The 19,911-nt window shown below is 37.8% G+C and overlaps 1 protein-coding gene across 7 annotated transcripts in view; it reads left to right on the plus strand.

Moving 5' to 3' along the window:
- Positions 1-658: 658 nt before the first annotated feature.
- Positions 659-19,911, plus strand: part of DENND1A (DENN domain containing 1A) — a 163,701-nt gene continuing 144,448 nt past the window's right edge. For all 7 annotated transcript variants that reach the window (XM_065737268.1, XM_065737263.1, XM_065737264.1 and 4 more), the window contains exons 1-2: positions 659-784; positions 4,572-4,642. In XM_065737268.1, the coding sequence (XP_065593340.1) occupies positions 768-784; positions 4,572-4,642 (88 nt within the window). In that variant the 5' untranslated portion in view covers positions 659-767. The remainder of the gene's footprint in view (positions 785-4,571; positions 4,643-19,911) is intronic.

Here is a 19,911-nt window from a genome sequence, read left to right on the forward strand (position 1 = left end):
ACCGCTGCTTCACTTCTCCCTGCGGAGCCTGCAGACTCCGTGTGACCTTACTCGGGCTCGCAGCTCGTCCTAGCCACCCTTCAGCAGCTCCTGCCTCTGTGACCAGATGCGTAACGTGTTCTGTCGTGGCTCTGGAGGAGCATCAGCTCACAGCCGCTCTTTGTGACAACGGCGCCTTTTCTCTGAGCCTTCTCGTACTTTAGGCTGCGGCCGTTTCTTTTCTCGTACGGACAGCATCGCGTCATCGCTGCGCAGCGCGGCCCGGAGGCGGTTCGCCCCCTCGCAGGGCTCTGCGCTCCTGACCCACACCTGCCCTGAGCGGCAGCCCGCACGGCTCTGGGTCGCGCCCTTAGCGCGCTTAGGCCCATTCAGGGAACGCCTGACCCTCCAGCTCCCAGCGACGGGGCGTGAGGAGCAGCGACAGGCGGGAAGCGGCGCCTGAGCTGAGCTGAGCTGAGCTGAAGTGAGGTGCGGCGCGACCCCCGCCCCACCCGCCCGAGGTGAGCTGTGGGGGTGGAGCCGTCGGTCCCGTTACCGCCCTCCCTCCGCTGGGCTCAGCAGCCCGGTTCTCGGCCGTTGGCTCCGCCCGTGGCCGCGCCGCACTACAGCTCCCGGCGGCCCCCGCGCCGTGACTCGGCTCGAGCGACGGCGGCGCTGCCCGGGATGGAGTGAGGGGGCGAGCGGCGGAGATAGCGCGGCCCGCCGAGCTCCGCTCCCCCTCCCCCTTGGCTCTCTCTGGCTCGGGCCTATGCGGCCCCCCAGAGACCATGGGATCCAGGATCAAGTGAGTGCCCTCGGCCCCGCTCGTGAGGCCCCGAGGAAAGCGGGAGGGCTCTGGAGTGAGAAGGGGACTTCCCCGCCCTCCTCCCAGCTCCGTGCGGAGGCCGCGCGGGCGGGGGCCCTGGGCCAGGCCTCAGGCCTCGGGCGTGGGGCGAAAAGGACGAGGAGGGCCGCGGCGGAGCGGGGCGGGAGCTGCGCGGCCCTGCGGGAGCGGTGCCGCCTCATGCCCGCAGCCAGCCGGCCCCGCCACTCCGCGCTGCACCCTGCACGGCCCGGAGCGGGGACCGTGGGTTAGTTATTGATTCGGTGAAGGCCTTTAGAAGGAGTGGGGTTGCTGGAATGGAAACGCGTTCACTGTCAGCCTTGGTGACATCTGTTTTGGGGTTGATCACGGCGTCACTGCCCGCGTTAGTGCACTAAAGGAAAGGGGCAGCCTGGCTGTGGCACCTCTGAGCTGCGCTGCCAAGGGGGCTGCGGGGGGAAGACAAGAAGTGCTGGAACTGCTTGGTGCTTTAGGCCCGCAGGTCTGTGCCTTCAGTGTCAGCGCTTGCTGCTGAGCAATTGCTTTGCAACCTTCGACGCCTCGTTCTCCAGGGCAACAGAGGGCTTTAACTTTTCATCTCTATTGTTTAACTTGAATGTAAGAATGGAGAAGACATCGTTGGCGTTGTTCTTGGTGGGATAACACACTTTCGTGTTCCCTTAGCTCCTAGGCTGGATAGGCTTCAGCGTGCTCGTGTTTTAAGAAAAAGCAGATGTGATACTGAGTGGATGCAGTGACAGTGCTGAGGTGGTGTTTGGTTCCAGAAAGGAACTTGTTTGGTTTTTTTTCTATGAGGAAGGGATACATTTTGCACTTCTTTGGAGTATATGCTCTCAGCTGTTGCTACAAAATAATCAAAGTCAGAAAATGAATTAAACTCTTCATGCTCCAAGTAAAGGTGGCATCTGAAGTTGCCATTTTGTCAGAAGAGTGAAGGTTTTGTCTGCAGTTGTGGATCTCACAGCTGTCATCTTTGCGTTGGTCACTTAAAAATACGGTCTGAAGTTACTTTTTAGGATGCTTTAAACGAACTGTGAAGGCTGCTGCTCACTTAAAATATGACTCTCTTCTGTACATATAAAATTCACAAGATATGTTTACCTTTTCTTGGATTTTGATTGATGCCAAAGTGTTTTGAAGCCCTAGCAAAAATCCAGTACTCATATTTCTTACTTCTTGCTATAAATTGGTAGGTATAAGGATATTTAAACTTCCTGGCACGTGATCACTGTGAGGTACTCTGCACGAAACCTAGGTATATGTGTCAGTTATATTTTTGATGGATTTGTAGTAATGAATCACTAGACTGAAAGATGGTTTAGAGTAAGTTACCAGTAGCTGCATCAAAACAAAGTGAAAGAAGTCAGGAAGTTGCTAGTAATCCTGTAAGCTTTTGGCTTTTGTATAGGCACAGGTGAAAGAAGGTAACACTGGGTTATGGTGTTGGGTTGAGCCTTGCGTTGGAGCGTCGCACTGTGTGTGCAAGGAGCTCTGTGCCAGAGGGGCTGACTAAATTAGGAATCTGCTTAGACTGGCTGCTATCACTTCTTGGTATCCTTCAATGTTAAACACTTTTAAAACGTGTCAGTGCCAATCTCTTGAACAGAACTGCACTGCATCATAAGGAACTTGCCACGCTCCATTCCAGCGGCAATTGTATTTCACTGCTGGGAGAACCCTAACATTAGTCTGAGATTTTTATCATAAAGCTTGCTATGTGCTGGGATGCAACATTGTCTACTTAGGGAATACAAGGCAGAAAAAGTTAAAGTATGGAAATAATAAGGGTTGGAGGTGTGAATTCTGAATTGGATTAGCAAATATGGACTCATTCTAATATATTTCCCTTGAAAGCTATTTATATGTCAGAGAGATTGGAAATAATCCCTACAAATAGGGTTTATCACTGAAGTATTCTTTTCTCATAGAACTCATTCTAAATTACCGTTAAAAGAAAACACTTCCTTTTCTGATTATTCAGTTATCAAATAAATAAGATATTTACATATGTGTTCTATGTAATTTTTTTTAATCGCATCTGTATTGTTCTTTTGATAACTGACAGTGGAGCTTTAAGTATTACCCTGGTGGTTACTGGGGGGAAAAAGCCATATATGAGTTACTAATGCTGTGGGCAGTGTCGGTGATGAGATTTCAGTACAGTACATGCATGGTGTTAAGTGTCTGCAGGGGTGTCTCATAATCATAAAAAGGGACTGCAACATATCCATATTATGATGCGTGTTTATGCTGCATTTGCAAAGTGCATGAAGTCTCACAGTGAGTTGTTTCTTTAATTCCACTGAAAAGTTGTAAAACATTCAGAATTTAACAATGGCTTCATTCTTACGCTGACTCCGTTCTCGTACTGAGGTGTTAGCGTGTTGAATGCAGTCTTTAATACCAAGTTTCTGACTTGGCAAAGTTACTTTAACTGTTGGTAGAAGTAAGTGGATGTTTGTCATGGGATATTAAAATAAAAAATGTAAAGTCTTTCGGTCTGAAAGTTTTGCTATATAGTATGTACTCTTGCCAGCTGTGTTAAGAAGTATTTTCACTAAAGAGTTAAAACATGGACCTTAATATAATAGTAAAAAGATGTTTGTTATTTTATCTATTAGTTGTAAAAGTATTTGAAAATCTATAAACTTTTAATTGAGAAAGTGTAGTGCTAAAAATAGGTGTGAATAAGTGTGGTAAGGTAAGACTGCACAGGAATGTATTTTAAAGGAAAATTCATTTCTGATGTTAAGTAGATCTCATACCATGTAGTCATCCTGTACTGTGATTGCAGGAATGCAGCTCAGAATCTTGCTATTTGAAACAGATGATGTGCTGCAGCACTTCTAAGGAGCAAAGAGAGAATTATGCAAGTTTACTCATAATGCAAAGTAACAATTTTGACTTTAGTTGACTTTAGTTTTCTCATAAATAACCAATGTAGTTTTCTGAAAAAAGATTACTACATGCTAATCAGATGGGAACTGGTGGAAAAATAAATTGAAATTAATTGAATTGTGAACAATGTTGTTGTTCCTGAGAGGTGCTCTATAAAACTGTAGAATGGGATCCTATGCTACTGAAACCAATGGCAGGTTTTCTGTTAATTCAGATAGGTGTAGGGCCTGGCTTAGTGCCACTTGAGTTGTGCTGATTGGGTCTGTGGCATGGGTAGGAATGTTTTTTTAAACAATTCTGTTGTTGAAGTAGGATAAAGATAATGATGTCTGAAGATTGGGCTCAACTCCTTGACGTGTTTATATTTTTGGTTTGAGATTTTGAGTAAGATGAGATGGTTTTCTTTCTTTCTTTCCTTTTGCAAGCTGGATATGTAATCAAATTTAATATTATGGCCAAGAACTGGAATAAATGTTACAAAAAGCTTTTTTTTTCCCTTTTCTTGGCAACATCTCTGAATGGCAGCTCTGTGACATTGTAGTATCTAGTCAGAATAATTGCAGTGACATAAAGGATCTGTGCTTGGTTTCTGTGGGGTTTTATTTAATAGTACTTTCCTAGTAGAATTGATTTAGATGCTGTTTCTACTAACTGATCAGAACTTCAGTACATACCTGCTGCGTACCTGCAAAGCAGAAAAATCTGAGGTCATCAGGTCATGAAACAAGATAATTTTTATCAAATTGTCATTGTATTGTATGCATTACTGTAACCCTTTTGGATTGAGTAATTAAAACATATTTGGGAAAAAAATAATTTGCAGTGCTAAATCCTTTTTTTTTTCTTTCAGACAAAATCCAGAAACTACCTTTGAAGTGTATGCAGAAGTAACTTATTCAGGTGTCAGTTGCACTGGGAAAGGTAATGTTTTACACTGCAATTCTATTTCTTGGCAAAAACTGTTCTTAAGAACTGTGCTGTGTAAAATTATAAAATGTATTCAATATTATGCTGTTCTGAATTTAAAGGTGTCTTTCTTACTGGTCCTGCAAACAGAATCTTCTACAGTTGGAACTAATAATGAGAATCTGTCCTTGTTTGTGGAGGTTCCAGACTTCTTTGTCTTTTAAAATAGAGATAGCTCTTACTTCATTGAGTTGAAGAAGTGAATGCGTTTTCAGGTTTGTATTTGCTGCTCGTATAAGGAATGGTTAAGTTTAAACCAAAACTCTCCAAATATGTTTCTGTGGAGTGTGACTGACTTGCTGTTTCTTACATGCTCACAAAAGTGTTCTGAAGTGTTCTGTACCCAAAATTTCTGAGAAATATTCCATGTTTGTGCTAGAGAAGTCCACCAGCATTTAAGTATATTTGTGAATGTTTGTTTATACCTTTTCTTTTTGTGTGCAACTGGTGAAGTTGATAAAATCAAATTGAAATTCCTATCCTCGAAACTTTTTTCAAGATAATATTTTGTGAGATCAGTTTCTAGATTGTTATGAAAAGGAGAGAGATCAAATATGACTAGACAGCATATACTGAAGTAATAATGAATTGTTGCATCTCTTCAGTGCCAAAACCTCTGTAGTATTTGTAACTGGAATACAGTTTTGTCTCATTCTACTGTTGTACACCATCACAACTATTAGATGTAACTGCAGGAGCCCTTTTAATAACTAATTTTTGTTTCTACACATCTGACCTGGATTCTAGTGCCAGAAAATCTGAACAAATTTGACCATAAACATTACATTGTACAGTACTAGTGTCTGGGTATAATCTTCTCTTTGAAGTGTGTTTGCATCCCCCTGGAGGGATTAATTCCCTGCTGTGGGAAGGTGGGTTAAAAAGCACTGAAACTACTTTACAGGTTTTTAATTGGAGAATTTAGTATATGTCTTGTTCTATAAACCAACTGATTCTGTAGGAGTTTCAGTTGTGTTTTTAAGTTTGTTCTATTCACTTCTAAGCACAAGATCTTCAGAAATAGTTGCTTTTACTGTGTAAAAATAGTTTATATATTCTGAAGTTATTAACTGTCTGAGTAATCTTTAAGCAATTTTTCTCGCTTTAAAAAATATTTAAGAAATGACCTTTATTTTCAGAAGTTTTAGATCAGAGTATCTTCAGATATTTTGTCCTTTTGTTCTCATCAGTGTTTGTTGTTTGACTGAATCTGTGCAGTCTTCCCTTCTTGTTTGTTAGCTGTTCTATGCTGGAAAACCGGGAATATATGTCTGTATTTTACTGGAGTTAAAGGAATGCATGTTAAGTGATGAGGAACAGTTACCACTAAGAAAGGCAAAACATAAAAAATGCCTAAGAAGGAAATTGTTGGGCATGTTTAAAAACCTTTCTTTTCATGTGATGAATTCCAAAATTAACTAAGACAACTGTATTTGAAGTTTATGTCTAGTATGATAGTACTATTGATCACTTAAAATGCATTTAATTCTTACATCAATTTTCTAAAGCAGTTTTGAGGAGAATGGACTGCTCCAAAGCTGTAAAAGTCCTGATGTGGGAGATTGTCTGGCTTCTGGGATGATAAAGCATGCCTTTTTTTGTTAATAGTAGCTAAAAAGTTTGTGTGGCAAAGGATCTTTTCCATGTGTCTGTTAAATATCACATGCAATAAAAAGCTTTAATATATTTCACGGTTCATTTGCTTCCTGCAGATATGGGAAATATTGACTCCTGTTATTAACTACTAGCAGACAATTGTAAATTCAAGTAGCTTCATTGCTTGTATGATACTTAACAATCTTACATTAATATTTACTTAGTTAAAACCTTTCCAAGTAGATAAGAGTGTTATCTGTAGTCTACCATATAGAAAATTCCATCTTAGATACCAAGGCAGGTGACTGTAAAAGAAGAAAGATCTGTCCTGGGCTCCACAAAAGCTACTGATAAACTGGAATATGTTCCTGAAGAGCCACAGAGGTGGCAGGTGAGCTGGAGCACTTGCAAGGAGGGTACTGGATTTGTTCAGCCTGGAGAAGAGAAGACTTCAGGGAACCTGCACAGCAGCCTTCCATACCTATGAGATGTTCATCAAGGTGACAGGCTCTCATGCCATTGGTGGGCAGGAGGACAAGAGGCAATGACACAGACTGAAACAAGAGACATTCTAACTGGATATCAGGAGAAATGTATTCACCACGTGTGCAGTGAAGTGTTGAACACTGAGACAGGTTATGCTGTCTCCATCCTTTGTGATTTTAAAGACTTGACCGTGCAACAGCCTGAACATGACCTTACACCTGACCCTGATTTGAGCAAGAGGTTGTATTAACCATCTCCTGAGGTCCTTTCCAGCCTGAATTATCTTGTGATTCGACTTCTAGAAATGTTAGCTCCAGAACAACTCTTAGTGTACTCTTAGTAAAGGCATGGAGAGAACTTAATCAAAATCATGAAAGCTTATAAATCATAAATCATTTTCTTTGAGTCTAGACAGAGCTCTGCCAAATCACAATGAAATGTGTGAACTGAGAAAAGAAATGATTGCTGGATCAGCTCAGCTGTAGGCTTTCTGGCCTTTTTCCCTCTGAATTGTTAGCAGTAATTAAAATATCCATGCTCAGCATTGGTAATTTGTATATTTCTGGCACATGAATTCTTCAGTATATTATAGATTTTCTAATCTAAAAGCATCTAAAAGTTATGCTGGTAATTTCATTTATGCATTCATAAGTTATCTTGTTCAGATACTTACAGTTTTTTCTTACTTATTTTGGTCTCTTAGTAAATTTTCATGATGGGACCTATATCTTTGGTCTTCTTTTATTGTTTGGAATTATTTTATTCAGTGCATAATTTAAGAGCAAAATAGATAACTTTGTATGAAATACTGTTATTTAACTGATTTTCTTTTCCCTCTTTAAAATCTTATGTAGAGGAAGAGAGAGTGCATTCCATGAGATTATGAAGTCCTTACTTCTGACTTATGTTTTTGCTTTGACATCTTATAATGTTAAAAATTCACAGTCAATGTGGTAGCAAACTACAAGGAACTTTGTTTTCTTATAAATTATAGCTACTGAACTTCTAGAAATTCAGTAGTGTTCTGTGCTTTTGATATAGTGTGTGCTTATGATTGTGTTGTGCAAGAACTGCATTTGCTATTTTTGAACCTCATCTAAAACATTTTTTTTCCACCAAAACTTTTGAGATGCACAAATAGAAAGAAATGAATAGTAATTCTGGTTTGAATACCTATCTAATGAATCCAAAGCTGTACTAACTACATACTGTTATTTTTCAAAGTACTTTATGATCTTAAAAACTGGTGCACATAATCCATCAGAAATGTGTGACAAGTTTGAGGATTTTGCTGGGCCTGTGCCAAAGGTTCTCTCATGTTAGAATGGGCTGCGAGGAGAATTGGAACGTAACTGTCAAACTATTGGTGCAGAAAAAGAATTTGTTAGTCTAAAGTAACAGATCAGAATAGTCTCTAAAGCATGAAAATTTGAAAGTAAATGCTCATAAGAGTAAGGCACTCCCCCTGCACCCCTATCTGGGAGGACATAGCATGCTTTTGTATGGGGTTTTTGTGTTCTCGCCAAAGCAGACTTTATAAAAGTGTGTCAAAGCTGTAGCTTTACCATGTAGTGTGCCAAAAGGCCTTTCTCTCCAAGGACCTCATCTTTCATCTTTTTGTGAGTGTAGCATAAATTCTTGCTGTGTGTTCAAGGAAAAAGCTAAAATGGTTTAGTACAGCTAAAGGATTTCTTTCTTTTTTTTTTTCCTTTTTAAATCATGGTAAGTTAGAAGCCTAAATGTGATAGCATGGACACAGTATAAGTGTGTTAGAGTTTAACAAATGTTCACTGGATTAGTAAAGGAAATGTAGTTTATACAACTTCTTTTATGACAGAATTTAAAAGGTCTTGCTGTAGACTCACCATGTGCTTCTTTCTTTTCTTGAAAACATACCACTAAGTTGAAAAGGGAGATGAGTCTTAGAAGGAAACTATTAACTCCGAGGGAGTTTATCATTGTTTGAGAGAAAGGATGGAATTTGCATTTGAATTGGCTCGGAGAGTAGCATGTACTACTAATCTTGTTCCTACTAGAAGCTTGTGAGTAGTTTAAGTACTTCCTTCTTTACTTTTCATGTTCTGGCCTAGTGTTGTAATAGCTCTTCCCTCTTCTCTCCTCCCCTGCCCCCAGTAGATCACAAATGTTATAACTGAGGCTTATCGAAGTTCTTAACTCCACTGGGAGATGTCGGGAGGTAGATGGGCTCTGAAAGTGTTCTACAGTTGTCACTGTGGTTTCCATGATAGACTTTTTCAGGTAGAGAGAACTAAGCAGGCTTTTGCCTCTGCAGAATCCACGTACTGCTACCCCTTATCACACTCTCCTTGTCATAGGTTGTAATTTTAGCTAATACATCGATACGTGCTAAAATTAGTGTATTTTCTTGAACATAAACAAAGTTACTTCAGTAAGGGTAGGAGTTAGTAATTTGGAAGCTTGTAAACCTTACCCGTGCACCTCAAGAGCAACCTTTATGTTGTGAAAACGTTTTGTTGCTTGAAGTCTTCCTGTTATGTATTGGGAAAAAGGTAACATTAAGTAGGTAACAAAGGAAGTGCAAAATACGTGTTCTTTCAGATAGAAGGGTGTTGAGTTGAACATGTGCCGTAATTCAGATACTGTGAGCTTTCCTATCCTACCTTTATGGTACGGTGTCAAACTTCATAAGACATGGTTGGAACAACAACCAAATCTAAGGATTTAGGAATGCTAATTATCCTAAGCTGCTGCTTTGTTTTTCTGTTTCCATTTGATCACTTTTAAGTACCAGCAAGGTGGAAGATATTCACAAAGAACTTAACTGGGACTGAAGTAACCAGATCAAGTAAGCAGCACTGTCTGAACTGTTCTGTTCAGAGGCAGTTCCCAATTTGAGCTTTGCAAAATAAATTGAACGTGTAACTGAATTCACTTTGTGAAACATCTTAGAATTCATCATATTGCAACTCATCACACATTTTACTTAAAACATTTCTTAGGTCTGTTCTTAGCTGAAAATACTAGCTTTAATAAAAAGCAAGAAGCTAGCTATAATTGTGAATGTTCTTCCATTTCTCTAATTTACCTTGTGGGAAGAGATCTGTTGTTCTTTTTGCATCATGCTTTAACTGCTTCTGTCTACAGTCCTTTCTATTTCAAGTATTTACTAGTCTGAGCTATATTGGTGCTGCTGGCACTGTTTAACTAGAGAGAAAAATTCTGCACAGAAAGTCTTACTCACAAGACTTTAAACTCTTTTGTTGATTTATACTTTTTTTAAAGGAGCTTGACATCTTCATCAAGTTCACAGTGGGCCTGCTTTGTTTGCTTTCTCTTGAATGCTTGATAAGATTTTTCTTCCATTGTTTTGTGCAGCAAGGACAGAGCTGGCCATGGCTGAGGTGGTTTTTTTGTAAATCCACAATATGGTCATTGTCTGCTGCTGAATAATTGTGACTGCTTTTTGTACAACCAGAACTAAGGCTTTGGCTGTGAACAGATTCCTTCTTAGCGTGAAAAGAGACTAATCCATGTAAATACAGCCCCAAAATAAAGCTTTACAGAAAAAGGGAAAGGCTGCTAAGCAGGAGGGCAGAGGTCAGCAATTTAACCTTTAACCTAACAAATAAGAAGCATGAAAGTTCCTGAATTGGTTTACAAAGGCGAGCTCCTGTGATCTGTCAGTTTTTCTTTTCACGATAGAGTTGGGTGAGAAAACTGACTGACAGCTAGTGCCTTTTTAACTGCAGGTTGAAATTAACTGCTAAACTGAAACGTTTTTTTGATGGTTTTAACAAATAATTTTCATTCACTATCTGTATTTGCAGTTTTCCTTGAATTTATAGAGGAGTTTGAGTGGTTCTTTTCAAAGGGTTCTTGTGAGATTCAACTTAGATACCAAATGCTACTGAAGCATTTGATATTTCAGCATTTGAAGCATTTGAGAATTTGACCGAGCGCCTGTTGCAATTAACTCCGTTAATGTGCTCCTTTAAGAGTAGGGCTGTTATCCCAATAACTGCAAACAGATTATACTTTGAATAGAGTCAAAAAGTTGTTGTTATGGAGGAGTTGACTTAAATTAAAGGAGTAATTTTAACTATAGTTCATACTCAGTAACAGAAATTTCCAAGGTGGTTCGTTTTTGTTTGTCCTTATTTAATCACAACAGGTAATCTCATTAAGGAGTGTTAACTTTTGCTTAAACCTTTGTGCATCTGAAATCAGCTGTTAATCTCAGTGTAGATGTTTCTGTAACTTGTACAGAAGGAAGAACTTTAATTAGAGTGTCATTCAGATGGAAAAGAAATAAATAATGACTTTAAAGAAGACTCCCTGTAGATTAAGAGTAGGGATTTTTTTTTTTGCCTCATGTTGTAAGTGGTGTCCACACTTAGTCTGCTGATGCATGGACCAGTAATTCTACCCAGAGAATAAGTCTAACACACAAGCAAAGTAAATTTGGTGAAGCAAAAGATAATCCAGGTCCATTATTGTTACTTATTCTTGTTTTAGGTAGTTTATTGAAAGATGAGGATGTAAATTCAAAGAGGCCTTTTGGAGCGCCCTAGGCACTGCTGACCTGCTACTCTTTGATGTGATGGTTTTTTTTGTCATGAATGAATTTTTTTTTTTTAATTGAGAAGTGTGAGCAAGATGAAGTTATTGTCAAATTATAGGTGTAAAATCAATCCAAGACTGCTTTTTTTTTTGGTTCAGCCATGATTGTATGTTAAAAAACACAAAGAAAAACCCCAGTCTTCTGTGTTATCAGAGAATAGCACAGTTTTCTGTATGAAGTGCTTTTGTGTGCTGATTTGTAGTTAAGGGTCGGTGTGTGGTTTACTTCCCTGTACTTGTGCTTGTGAATAACTGTGATAAGATAGCTTAATCACTGTCATATTCTGTTAATATGCTAACATACTCATAGTCTGTGATTAGGGTGCCTTACATGCTCTTTGCTCAATTCCCTCATTGGAGAGGGAGGAAGGAATGATATAGGAGGCTCCTGACTTATGGCTGATGAGAGCTTATTGGCCCTGCTGTGGCCCAGCAGTTTTGATAAATCTGCCTGTCAAAATTCCAAATGCTGACAGCTTTTCTCTTTGTGAACATTATTTTTATTGTTTTTTTGTTTGTTTGTTTTGGGGAAACACCTTTACATGTTGTTTCTGGTAAGGCTTATTTCACAGAAGATGGAACACAAACCAAGGAAGTTGAACAACTGATTGAGGATGATAATCTTGGATAGAGGAGATAGTCAAATGACATAAAATTGTGTAGGACCTTGTATGAATGTCATCACCTGTGTGAAGAGCACTCCTGCTCCTCATGTTTTACTGTCTTGAAGAACTATTGTCAAAATAACTGTACCAAAATACACGATCTGTCCAACACTTCATTGGGAAGGAACGGAAAGAAAGAAAGCAAAGCCTTGTTGGTATTTTTAAGCAGTATCTTTACACAGTGAATTTATTTAGAGATTTTATATGCTAATGAAATGAACTGAACTAGCAACCCCCATTGCATTCTACTGGGATTTTTCTTTAATTCTAACAGTCTATCAAACAAATAAAGATAGATTCATGTAGGGCATGTAATTATCTATAGAACTGTTACCTGTATCCACAAATACATTAAAACTCATACTTCTAATTATCACAGGCTTTTATACACTAGTCATGTTGTGTTATCTAGATATTGATATTTGCACATGGAAAAATGTTATTGATATCTGTTTATCTTGCTCTGTTGTGATTGATAGCCTTACACATTGAAGATAGTGTTTGTCCTGTGTGTTTGTTTTTGCTTTAAGTATCTTACCTTTGTTTTTGATAATCTTTTTTTTGTTTGTTTTTAGTGATAATAAAAATTGTTTTGATTATGGCTTCAGAAAATTTGCTTGTTAACTGTTCACTAAAAATACATGACGCTTCACTGTCTTGGATTCTGTCAGTGCTATTTAACTGAATAGCTTTTAAAAGTATTTCTGATGGAAGGAATTAGCATATTAAAACAAAAGTATATAGGTTTGTATACACATAGGCAGTATTCATAAATCCAAGTTGAGTTAGTGAGTAAACAGTTATTTAATGGTTCAGTGTTCGTTCTTTTTAACCATCTGTAGAGGTAAACAATAACAGAGTCTCACAATTTGCCACCTCTCTTCTATGGAGATGGCAAAATGTATGCTTTGTTACTCCTAAAATACCAAATGTGATATCTAGTAATACAGCAGTTATAGTGCTTTTCATTTTTGATCTATTTCTTGATTGTTTACATTACCTTGGTTTGGGGATTAGGTCCTTCAGTAAACCATTCTGAATCAATTCCATATCTGGTCTTAACCCTTGGAATGCAGTGGATTTCACATGAATGATTAAAATTGGGTATTGGCATCATTTTAAAAATAGTCATACATCCCAATTTTGTTTATCTCAAAGTTTTAAAACCTAACGACCTCATTGCAGCTTGACTATAATTACCATGTTTAAACTTCTATGCATTTTTTAGTTTAAACAGCCTTTGTGTTTTTTTTTTTTTAACCAAAAGAAAATTAATGAGAAGAGACAAAGAGACATCAAAGAGGTTTTCCCTCTGATTGCAGTGTTAGAAGTTTTGCCTGAAAATAGGTTACATTTCTTCTGTTTTCAGCTGAATCCTCATTAACTTTACATTTTAATGATGTCCAGAGCAAATTATGCCATTATGGTAGATGCCTTAAAGGAAAGCTTAAAGGACACCTTTTTAATGTTTGTTTCTTTATTGGTGGCAGTATTTCTACCAGTATTATAAACAATGTTAGAATACTAAAAGTAAACCTAAGACATAAAAATATCTTCCACTTTTTTCCATACATTCAGATTGATATATGTACCATATATACAGTAGAAATATCTTCTGTTAATATTTAACACATGTTCAGCATGTTAGGGGGATATCTTCATCATTGCAGAAGAAAAAATGTAAATCATGTCCTTTGAAAGAGTTTGCAAATTACTTCTCCATCTTATAATCAGTTTAATTTATAATGACAGAATGGAGAAAAGGGTGATGTAACAGAGCTTCTGAATTTTTGTTTGCCTTAGCCTTCAATGGAGTAGGTGATTGAAATGTTAATGAAGTGATGGTTTGTATTTTTACACTGAGATAAAGCATTATTGGAGGAACTCTGGAATTTCAAATAATTCAATTTAGCTCTGGTTCTGTGTTATAATAATAATAATTAATAAATAAATTAATAATGCACCTCCTTCCAAACAGAGTGTGACAGCTCTGCATGAACTTTCTTTTTCTGCTCCCCTTCTTTCTCCCTCACACTGTTGCCCCATGTTAAGCATAAATTTCTGACTGTAGCTCATTGAAATGTAAGACAGTCGGGAAGATCTCGTGGACATCTGAGGTTGTCTTTTTTACTGTCTTCACACCTGGTGTCTGCAAGTTGTGAATAGGTCCTTAAATTTTTGGGGGCTATGCTCTGATCAATAAGCTAAATTTTATTTATTTGTTTATTTATCCATTTACTTAAGTTGTAGTGAGCAGGAGGAGAAAGGTGAATTTTGGGACCTTACTTTTTCTAACAGAAGTTGAAATCCAGTTGACTTAGTGAAATATTGTCATTTAAGATTTGAAGGGCTTGTACTTCATGACTGTATTGCCAGAATGGAAATAAATTTCTATTTGATCTGATTATTCCTATCAATATCTTTCTGTTTGCCATGTGATTTTTCTAGGGTGGTGTCTTGCCTGTGTATGTTCAGTATTTCTGATCATGAAATGTAAATGAATTTTTCCTTTTTTATTTTAAACTCAATGCATTTTTTTGCTGAATTTTTTGCCATTCTTCATTCTCAATTTAGACAAGTATGGAGGTGTATGATACTTCCATCATTAATAACTAATTTAATAATTCAGGATTCACTAGACAAAAAGTAAAACTTCTTTTCTTTATTCTTCCTTCTCAAATGAATAAATCTGTAGAAACTATTCTTAAGTCTGAATTCTCATTATTAAGTATGGTGGACCAAAACGTGCACCAGTTTGATGTGTCTTAGGTGGTCTCTGATTAGAAGATGAGTTTATTCTTTCAAGTCTCCAGAAGCCAGATGCTTGAAAACAGCTTTCAAAAGTGGTGGCTTAAGTTCCTAGCTTGGTTTAAGTCTTTTAGCTTAGATACCTTCTGGTGTTAATTTGAAGATCATATTTTTATGGAAGCGACTGAATGTTATTTGCTGTCTCTTTTTTTTTCTTACCCTTGTTTTGTAATTATCAGAGAATTCACAGTAACTTACTCTTTAGTTGAGATACATAATAAAAAGCAATGATTAATAAGGTCTAGCTAACAGAGATGTGTTATTATTTCCTTGGCATGCAGGATTTTTGTATAGGATTACATTAGCAGTAAAAACCTGCTCTGTTCTTCCTGGTAACTTATTCCGCAGATATTTGCGGAGTGGCTTTTCCAACCAGTTATGTGTTAATGATGGGGCAAGGTTGAAACATTCCGATCGTTCATACTCCTGTCCTCCCTCTCTCCTATGTGTTTCTTTGCTCAGCATTTTTGCCATATTTCTTTGCTTTGTTGTGGTCAATTCAGTCAGTATAATAGCAAAGACATTGGCTTTTTTCTTTATGAAAGAATTATGTTAGAGATATACTATAACAGAGATAAGAGCTATTTATGTCCCAAGCTATTGATTTTTAATTAGTGTTGCCTGGGCTCGTATATGTTGGCAGAATTGCTAACAGCTTGTGGCATTTTTTAATTCACATCTTCTTTTTGAGTATTTTGACAGTGTCATTCATATCTCATGAAAAAGTACCTTGTCAGGTTAAATGTGTTAAAACACCGAGCAAAAAAAAAAAGGAGAGAATGGAACATAGGGCTGCCTAGAAACCTTGATCCATTGCCAAAGTATTTAAACAATTTAGTGTTTTGGTTTTCTAGCTCCAAGCTGCTTCTCAAATCCCTTGCTAATTAATCCAGTTAATTCTTTGTAGACTAACTGTATGCGGGGCTTTTTCTTGTGCTTGTATCGCTGAGAACCCTGTTTTGTTCGAAGCAAACTTAAGCTCAGTTATAAAGGTTGTAGTAATAAGGCGAATACTGGTAGATGTAAATACAATGTTCTGAGCCTTTTTAAGAGGAGTTGTGTTTGTGTGTGTAGCTTCTAATTTAATCTTTCATGTTTAAGAATTAAGCATATATGTTTGTATTAAAAATATCATTTAAAAAGTGGGAGTAGAGCTACTATGGAATAATGATATGAAGTATTAATGTTGTGATATTGCGCTTCCTGATACATATTTACTTTTCAACGAGGAAAATGTTGTGAATATTGTTCTCTACTTTGTAATGAATGGTGGATTATAGGGCAAAGAACAGTTTAATGGGATTGAGAGTTCTCAAAAGTGACCTGTTGATTCTCTTTGATCATCAGATTGAGGTCCCCTGATTACAATACAAAAATGTATAAAATCAGAAGTAGCAGTAAGGATGTGAAGAGCTTGTGAGCCCGATTAGGAGCGGTATGAGATAATGAGAAAAGCGTATGTACTCCTGTTGAAGGTGTGTTTGTCTGTTAAAAGCAGCTGTATCTATTGGGCATACTGTAGAGCTTTTGAACTTACTTCTTGATTTTAAGATTTGTTTAAAAACTTCTCCTCTTTGTTTCCTGCTGATCGATGCCAAGTGTTTGGCTGTGAGTGATAATGCAAGGCTCCCTCTTGGTGGTTTTTTTCCTACCAAGTGCTATGAGAAAAGTCTCTGAACATTCTTATGTTCTCCATCAGCTTTCTGAGTTACTCTGATAAATTGCAGCTGAGGACTTTTTGACTCCCTGTAATTCTGTTTGTTCTTGCAAATCAGTTTTGATGTGCAGATAGAGGAGAATTTGGTAGTTTGGCCTCCTGGCCCTGACAAGGTATGCTTCTCCTTTCCTTAGTCATCCTCAGTAGACTTGCATGTTGGCAATGGGAGTCGATGGCCATCTGTGTGCACGTTGCCACCTTGGAAATAGTCCTGTGGAGGAAAAAATGGTGAAGGGGTTTAAAGCTGCATTTTTAAGTTTCCTTTGACGTTCACAGTGAAGGGAAGAAATATTTTCAGCAAAGCTGCTGAGGATGGGCAGATTGTAAAGAATTGTCAGTTACTGAAGAAGTCTGAAAGTGTAGTTGTGATTTAATTGTGTAATAAAAGTGGGCAGGGACAAGATAAGGGAAATAAATGAAATTGGTGGTTTTATATATACCTAATTTTCAGGGTTGGTTTTTAAAGCAATATCATGTGATCTATGAAACGTTTGAACTCAGAAGTATACTACTATATGGGTAGCTGGATATGCTAGCGTGTGTCTTCGAAGTGTCCAGTATCATAAAAGATTCCCTGTGCACTTCTGTTTTGCAAATAAAAATTCTTTCGATGGCCTTTCATTTTCTACAGTAACAAAAATATTTTTAGATTTCGTAGGGGTACGCTTGCTTTCCTGTCTAGTTGTACTGAATGTCAGCAAGCTCCTCTTTACATGAAACAAATAACTCTTTGAGCTGTTGGTACTGCTTTAAATGTGCTAAGCTTCCTTTCTTAGAAGCAGTCTTTTATATTGTAGCATCACACATGGCATAAAGTGAGCACTGTTAACAGTTGCTGAAAGCATTGCTCTTATGAAATACGTCAGTACTGCAAGTGTGCGTGTACGCACAGTCCTGCAGTGCTTGATGCTGTCTTGTTCATGAACGTCAAGAGAGAAGTCATTTTTAGTTTTTCTTCCATCTTCTGGTCATTAGGCAGATGAGGTGCGTTTTTCCAAGTCAGGACCTCCTCCCCTCACCCTCTTCACTAAACTTTGAATGCTGCTCAAGAAGTTCAACGTCTGACATCAACACCTCTGACTCCACAGAAAGTTTTTGCAGTGTACTGAATGCTTTTTCTGTTTTTACAAGCTTTCTTCTCATGTAATGATTTGTAATGTAACGACTACTTTAGCTTGTAGGCTTTCACAACCCTGCAGTGCTGTAGCTGTTGTTGATGCTCATTGTGACCAGTCCAATTTTTTTTAACTCTTTTTCAGTTTACTGGCCAGATTTTCATTAACATTTTGGTAGAACGAAGAGCACTAATATGGTTGATAAGTTGAGATAGGACTGTTACACTGTTGAAGCTGAAACAAAAACATGAAAGTAAGTACTGAAGGGCACAAGCTTATGTTCTAAAGTGTATAAACAAGGTGATTATCACTACTTTTTGTATATGAATTTGCATGTCTTAAAAAAGTAAGAGTCATTTGATGACCATTGAAACTGTTAAGACTCTTTTGTACCCTAGATTTCAGTAGCTGTAATAAGATTAAGCATGACACTGTAAGGAAGTGTATGCTCTTGTATAAACCACAACCATAGTATTACTCTTCATAAAAAGGTATCCCCAAAAATGATATACTGCTGCTTTTCTGTGGCACCATTTCATTGTTGACAGAATCTGTTCAATGCCACTTGAATAACTCAAGCATTCTGAAATAAACAGGGATATAATTATAGAAATTTTGAAGCTCTCAAAACCCAGAATGGTTCTGAAGAGCTTTTAAATAAGATCTTATATTGCTTTTCAAGGAGGTTCCCGTAAGAGAAGGTATTTGTGCAGATCAATAAAGCATAACAGAGTCATTGGGAGCAGGTGGTCCTCTACTGATGTAACACGTGGTAACTTTGAAACTGAAACTGGTTTGATACTATCAATATTGAAAGTATGAAAGTAAGGTCAGAGTTTTAGACATTGTAAAGTTACATAGCTTGAGGCTTAGAAATCAGTATTCACTGTTGCATGTTGAACAAAGAAGGTATTCTCTGTGTAGTTTAGGCAATTATGCAACTGCTGAAGAGTAGTGCTTTACTGTGGGTTTTTGTGTTTTGTTTTGTTTTTTTAATTTATTTTTATTATTACAACATTTCAAGAGCTTATGGTTGGCCAAGAACACTTCTGTTCCAAGTGCCTTTTCAATCAGTTCAGATTAAACCTGAAATGTGGTGGTCTGTATGGTAGTGAATACATTTATACAGTGCTGGTAGGTATTTGGCTAATAATACATCTATCAGGATTTATGATGGTAGGATTTGAGGGAAAATTGATTATTTTTTTTTAGAGGTGTTAGTCTGTTAACTGCTCTGTTATATGTGGTGAAGATAATGCAGTTTGGAAAAGTTTATAAACCTCGAAACGATGTTATAGTAACGAAGGGTCTGGAGGTACACTGGAAAATTCTTTTTTTTTTCTTCTCATTAATAATGTCTTCAAGCTTTTTGTGATGTAGTTGATCGATTGCTGTGGCCGTGTTGTGGTTTTATGTTTCATGTAATACAGTATTCCCAAAAAGCAATACTGCATTAAAACGTAGTGGATGTTAAAACTGAATGGAATTCCATTTCATTTTAGAGGGACAACAAAAAAACTGCAGCTGTAAAGATCTTAAGAAAAATAAAAAGCATGACCTTGGCCATTTAGTTAGGGAGGAAAAATGAAGAAATTCTCACTGTGTAATAAATTTGAATTTGCTATATCTGAATGATTTGTAGCCATTATGGAATAATTTGTGTTATTTATATCTTTGTCCACAGGAGGAAGCAGGCAGTATGTGCTGTAGTTTGTGTGCTTAACTGGGGGAAGTATTTTCTGATAATTTTTTGAAGAACTTTCCTGGTTCTGTAGTTTTCATACTCCTAAAATGCAGACTAATTTAAGAAGTACGTAGCCATGCTTATTTTAAAAGTGAAACTCTTCATCTTAACTTTGATGAAAAGTTGAGTAAAAGTGCATCATAGTTACAGTAATGTGCCACATATTACATATGTGTAGCATATTCCCATCCTGTCATCTGGAAAATTAAATCAGGTTACAGCATGGATTAACATCTAGGCTTTTGAGGAGGGGAAGGCAGTGTCTTAAATGCCATGAAATTGAACAATGGGGTTATAATCAAATTAGCTGTGGACTGTGTCCTTCTGTATTTGGCTTTTTGATGAACACAGTTCTGTAGGGTAAGGCTGTGATCATTTTTAGAACTTGGAAACTTTGTGAACTTGGTGTGTTCATGCAGTGTGGAACCACAGATTTGGTCCGTCCATTTTCTGATGTTCCACGAATGCCTGGCACGTACAGAACCGGAGTG

The sequence above is a fragment of the Cyrtonyx montezumae genome, unplaced genomic scaffold, assembly GCF_038088225.1.
Source record: "Cyrtonyx montezumae isolate F1298 unplaced genomic scaffold, pur_monq_1.0 scaffold_20, whole genome shotgun sequence".
NCBI lineage: Eukaryota > Metazoa > Chordata > Aves > Galliformes > Odontophoridae > Cyrtonyx > Cyrtonyx montezumae.